The 6682-nt window shown below is 47.6% G+C and overlaps 1 protein-coding gene across 2 annotated transcripts in view; it reads left to right on the forward strand.

Annotated features, from left to right (window-relative positions):
- Nucleotides 1-438: 438 nt before the first annotated feature.
- Nucleotides 439-6682, forward strand: part of NAA25 (N-alpha-acetyltransferase 25, NatB auxiliary subunit) — a 335868-nt gene continuing 329624 nt past the window's right edge. Inside the window, exon 1 of one of the 2 annotated variants that reach the window (XM_063964363.1) lies at nt 439-647. In XM_063964363.1, coding sequence (XP_063820433.1) covers nt 590-647 — 58 coding nt within the window. In that variant the 5' untranslated portion in view covers nt 439-589. Of the gene's footprint in view, nt 648-669; nt 1116-6682 lie in introns of those variants that run through there. The other variant, XM_063964364.1, reaches the window with a different exon arrangement.

Genomic DNA, 6682 nt, shown 5'->3' on the forward strand with positions numbered 1-6682 from the left:
AGTATGCAAATTATAAATGTTACTTCAAGGCTGATTGGTTGCCATGTGCAACTTCTCGACTGGCTCACTTCTCCACACTTTTCACTGGCCCCAATAACAAGTGTATTTATTGCACCACGAAAGAGTACAGATGTGGCTTGACTGTTTTAGTAGAAGTTGCATTAAACTATACGCAATGTATTGAGATGTATTACACCAGTGAATTCTGTGTCTGTTGAGCGTTATTGTTAAAGGTAACAGTTACAATTATGCTAGAAAAAGTAGATACAAATTACAATTATAAATAAAAATGATAATCAATTAAATGAATACAACTACCTAACGAGAATCTTCTTTCCTGACACTATCAAGAAAACCCTTGTATAATAAAGCAGATATTCCAGGAGTTACTATTATCACATAGATCATGTGCAGCCTTAGCGGTTGCTTATTGTACTCTCTCCCTCACAGGCTGGGGAGGAAGGGAGCCTGCAGGAGCAGCTGTACCCGGGGTGACTGGCGGGCGCCGGCCATCCCTCCGCTGCTGTCCCCTTATCGCCGCCGTCCGCTTCCTGCCGCGCATGCGCACTCCGCTTCTGCGCTTGTCATCATGGCGGCGCGGGGCCATGTGCAGGATCCTAACGACAGGCGTCTCAGGCCCATTTACGGTGAGTGCCCGGGGCCCGGGACACAGGGGGCGGTGAGCTCGGGCGTGCCAGGGGGCCGGTAAACACGCGGTGTTGATGGAGGCAGTCGGGGATAGCAGAGGGCCGGCCCGGGAGCTAGGCCTGTCACCGGGAAGCCTGGGGACTGAGGATCGGCTCTGTTGAATGGCTGCTGGCATGGGGGAGAAAGGCTGCGCCCGGGGAGGCGGTGCGGGTGTGCGCTGGGATGCTGCAGCAGTGTGTGGTTGGTGTACCGGCTCCTGAGCTCGGTCCTGTGCCCACTGCTGCAGTGCCCTGCTGCTACATGCAGCGCTGCCCGTCCTAGTGTAGTACTGCAGGGCTGGTGTGAGTGAGGCAGTGCTGTCACCCCTGTGCCATTAACCAGCTACCCCAGCAGGGATGAGGACTGGCACAGCTCGTTGCCAATGTGCTGCTCCTATGGTAACAAGGTGCCTCTTACACTGGTTAGAGGTAGGTGCCCTCATCCTTCCTGTATCACTTTTATTACCTGGCTGCTCTCTGGCTATGAACAGCACAGGCGCACACTATACTTCTACCACCCATTATTGTAATCTGACAGATTTCTAACTTCTGTTTGTTTAAATCTGGATTATGTAATTGCGTATAATGTACAGTATGGCCTGAGCCACGCAATGCTGTGCCGGTTATGGTGACTAGAGGTGTATGCGGCTTTGCTAAATAGTTGCGCGTGTGTGTGTGATACCGGTTTATATTCAGTTGAGAAATGAGTACGTAAACTTAATTGGTTTGGGAAAATGTTAAACAAATGTACCTGTAATGGTTTCACACTCGATGGAATTGTGGTGCGTTCGTTAGTTATCTGGACATTTCATTCCCTTATGTTTTGGTAGTAAATTGTAAGAATTGTATCAGGGAACCAATTCATCAGCTTTTGTTCTTTTAAAGGCTTTTCTTTTCTTGATATCATTTACTCCTGTAATACAATTATTATAATTAAGCACACTCTTTAATGTATACGACTAAATGAACACTGTGCTGTAACTTAGATTAATGTCTCTTATGTCAGTAATATGATGACTGAATGCTGTATTTGTTATTTGCATGTTTTGTAATGAGAACTTCAAGGCTGTTCTCCCTTGAGAAACAGGTGTGAATGTCTGTTCCCATATAGCCGTGTTGGAGTTTTCCATATATGGGGTTGGTAATGGCCTCTGTCTTTATTCATATCCCATATATTGAAGAAATCAATATATTTGCTATTATTTCAAAGTGCTTTGTGACAGTATTATTTTTTTTTTTTTTTTTTTTATAATGGAAATATCTATGATCTATCTATTATCAGGACCTCTGTGCACCGTGTCCCGTGGGAAATTGAAATGTAAATGTATATACAGCATCTACTTAATCAGGTTGCATAGTATGTTACTCAGTAGACATTGTGGTGAATATAACCCGTCTACGCTTTGGTGTTCTTTATGGGGGGTTCACTACGATATGCCGGCGGTCGGGCTCCCGGCGACCAGCATACCTGCGCCGGTAGCCCGACCGCCGGCTTACCGACAGTGTGGCGAGCGCAAATGAGCCCCTTGCGGGCTTGCCACGCTACGGGCACAGTGGCGCGCGCGCGCCACACTATTTTATTCTCCCTCCAGGGGGGTCGTGGACCCCCACGAGGGAAAATAAGTGTCGGTATGCCGGCTGTCGGGCTCCCGGCGCCGGTATGCTGGTCGCCGGGAGCCCGACCGCCGGCATACTGAAGACCACCCCTTTATGGGGGTTGGGGATAAAAGTGTGGACACAGCTGGCTCAGATTTTGTCGAAGGGTGTTTTTAGCTACTCTCTACAAACATACACAATACTATACAGGGGAATTGTTATAAATAGACAAACTGCTATGCCTGGGAGTCTTTAGGGAGTATTGTTATACAGTATGTGCCGTGCTCTTCAAAATGCACCTATGTAGCAATTAAGTACTCATGCAACCCAGTGGCGTGCAGTGAGGTCAGTGGCTGGTAAGGCACTACAGCCATAATGTCCGCCACATCCTGCCGATGACCCCTACCGCCGTCGAGCCAATGCCCGCTACTGCCTCTGAGCCGATGCCCGCTGCCACCGCCAATGGCTTACAAACTCGCCCACCATCACTGACCCAGGCCTCCTCCACTAATTTGCATCTCAGTCCGATGCCGCCAATGCCCGCTGCCTGCCTGCTCATCATACTTGTGATATATTGTACATTTTTATAGAATTTTTTTTTTTTTTTTTTGCAATTTTGTTGTCCAGGGCTTCCATTAACTTAATGGAGAAGGGTCTGAATCGGTAAAAAAAATGCGTGAGGTCCCCCCTCCTAAGTATAACCAGCCTCGGGCTCTTTGAGCCGGTCCTGGTTGTTTAAATACTGGGGGAAAAATTGGAAAGGGGTTCCCCGTATTTTGACAACCATTACCGGGCTCTTAGTCCGGTCCTGGTTCCAAAAATACAGGGGACAAAAGATGTAGGGGTCCCCCGTATTTTTGAAACCAGCACCGGGCTCCACTAGCCAGGGACATAATGCCACAGCCGGGGGACACATTTATGTAGGTCCATGCAGCCGTGACATTACCCCCCCAACTAGTCACCCCTGGCCGGGGTTCCCTGGAGGAGTGGGGACCCCTTAAATCAAGGGGTCACCCCCTCCAGGCACCCAAGGGCCAGGGGTGAAGCCCGAGGCTGTCCCCAGCACCCCTGGGCGGTGGGTGCCGGGCTGATAGCCATGTGTGTAAAAAAAAAAAGAATAGTTTTTTGTTGTGGAACTACAAGGCCCAGCAAGCCTCCCCCGCTTGCTTGTACTTGGAGAACCTCAAGTACCAGCATGCGGGGAAATAACGGGCCCGCAGATACCTGTAGTTCTACAACAATAAAATTACCCAAATAAAAACACAACTCACACACCGTGAAAGTAAAAATGTATTAAAACACACACACTCACACATACTTACCTACATCCCACGCCGGTCACGTCCACTTGTCCAGTAGAATCCAATAGGGGTACCTGTAAAAATGAAAGAGAGATTACTTTACCTACATCCCACGCCGATCACGTCCACTTGTCCAGTAGAATCCAATAGGAATAGGGGTACCTGTAAAAATGAAAGAGAGATTACTTACCTACATCCCACGCCGATCACGTCCACTTATCCAGTAGAATCCAATAGGGTAGGGGTACCTGTAAAAATGAACATTATACTTACAAACTGAGAGAGAGAGAATGTGAGGACGGGATGTACTATGCAGTATAGCGGTAAAACCTGTTACCGGCCCGATATCTTTTCCCCGTATGTTCTATTAATCCTTAGCCTACTGCGCTGTCAGTTGCTTCCGCATCTCCTGTTACACGTGGCTTCTTCGTCACGGTACCTGCTGCCATAGGTAGCCTATTATTCCACCCCGGGCACTGTATGTACGAACGTACAGGACCCGTCACCTCCAGGCATATGTGCCATTGTTTAATGATCGGAGGTGATGGGTCCTGTACGTTCGTACATACGGTGCCCGCAGTGGACCAATAGGCTACCTATGAGAGCAGGTATCATGCAGAAGTCACGTGTAACAGGTGCAAGTGGCAGGATGGGGGTTAATTAAATACGGGGAAAAGATATTGAGCTGTTAAGACACACACACACACAAAGGCTAACACAGCAATAAACCAGCATTTTAGCACCTTGTAATAGATGCAGCAAGTGGCGGTTCTCCATGACGGCTGCCAGCGCCTCTTCTTAGGTGGCCCAGGTCGCAGCAGCAGGAAAAAGCAGAGAAGGGCTGGTGCAGAGTCATGCGCAATGACTTTGCAATGTAATTCAACAACAACGCAGCAAGGACCGCCAGGGGTTTGGATCATGCCAAATGACAGGGATAAGCAGGAAGGTGTGTGTGCGTGGGGGGGGGGGGGGGGGGGGGGATGTGCAGCTTGAAAAATGTGTTTTTCCGTTGACAGCATAGTTAATTTGTGTGCGGGCAGCTGAGTTACTTAAAATAAAAATACTTCCACACTAACATACACTCACTCACACACACAAATTTAGTGGAGACATGGTGATACATTAGCCAGTACTGGCACACTAACATACACTCACACATCTAGTGCAGGCATGATGATACAACAGCCGTTACTGGCACATTAACATATGCTTACACACAAAATGTAGTGGAGACTTGGTGATACAGGAGTCGCTACTGGTACACATATATATATATATATATATATATATATATATATATATATATATATATATATATATATATATATATATATATACACACACACACACAATCTAGTGGAGGCATGGTGACAAAAGGACTGGCACACTAACATACACTCATACACATCATGTGGAGGCATGGTGATACAGGAGTCAGTACACACAGTCACACACACACATACACACACATCTTGTGGAGGCATGGTTATCCTGGAGTCGTTATCCAGGAGACAGGTACTGGCACACTAACATACACTCATATACTGTAGTGAAGGCATGGTGATACAGGAGCTGGTACTGGCGCACTAACATACACTCACACATACATCTAGTGGAGGCATGGTGATACTGGAGCTGGTACTGGCACACTAACATACACTCACACACATATACTGTAGTGGAGGCATGGTGATACTGGAGCTGGTACTGGCACACTAACATACACTCATATACTGTAGTGGAGGCGTGGTGATACAGGAGCTGGTACTGGCGCACTAACATACACTCACACATACATCTAGTGGAGGCATGGTGATACAGGAGCTGGTACTGGCACACTAACATACACTCACACACATATACTGTAGTGGAGGCATGGTGATACAGGAGCTGGTACTGGCACACTAACATACACTCACACACATATACTGTAGTGGAGGCATGGTGATACTGGAGCTGGTACTGGCACACTAACATACACTCACACACATATACTGTAGTGGAGGCATGGTGATACAGGAGCTGGTACTGGCGCACTAACATACACTCATATACTGTAGTGGAGGCATGGTGATACAGGAGCTGGTACTGGCGCACTAACATACACTCATATACTGTAGTGGAGGCATGGTGATACAGGAGCTGGTACTGGCACACTAACATACACTCACACACACATACTGTAGTGGAGGCATGGTGATACTGGAGCTGGTACTGGCACACTAACATACACTCACACACATATACTGTAGTGGAGGCATGGTGATACAGGAGCTGGTACTGGCGCACTAACATACACTCATAAACTGTAGTGGAGGCATGGTGATACAGGAGCTGGTACTGGCACACTAACATACACTCACACACACATACTGTAGTGGAGGCATGGTGATACTGGAGCTGGTACTGGCACACTAACATACACTCACACACATATACTGTAGTGGAGGCATGGTGATACAGGAGCTGGTACTGGCGCACTAACATACACTCACACACATATACTGTAGTGGAGGCATGGTGATACTGGAGCTGGTACTGGCACACTAACATACACTCACACACACATACTGTAGTGGAGGCATGGTGATACTGGAGCTGGTACTGGCACACTAACATACACTCACACACATATACTGTAGTGGAGGCATGGTGATACAGGAGCTGGTACTGGCGCACTAACATACACTCACACACACATACATCTAGTGGAGGCATGGTGATACAGGAGCTGGTACTGGCACACTAACATACACTCACACACATATACTGTAGTGGAGGCATGGTGATACAGGAGCTGGTACTGGCGCACTAACATACACTCATAAACTGTAGTGGAGGCATGGTGATACAGGAGCTGGTACTGGCACACTAACATACACTCACACACACATACTGTAGTGGAGGCATGGTGATACAGGAGCTGGTACTGGCACACTAACATACACTCACACATACATCTAGTGGAGGCATGGTGATACAGGAGCTGGTACTGGCACACTAACATACACTCATATACTGTAGTGGAGGCATGGTGATACAGGAGCTGGTACTGGCACACTAACATACACTCACACATACATCTAGTGGAGGCATGGT

The sequence above is a fragment of the Pseudophryne corroboree genome, chromosome 1 (assembly GCF_028390025.1).
Source record: "Pseudophryne corroboree isolate aPseCor3 chromosome 1, aPseCor3.hap2, whole genome shotgun sequence".
Classification (NCBI taxonomy): domain Eukaryota; kingdom Metazoa; phylum Chordata; class Amphibia; order Anura; family Myobatrachidae; genus Pseudophryne; species Pseudophryne corroboree.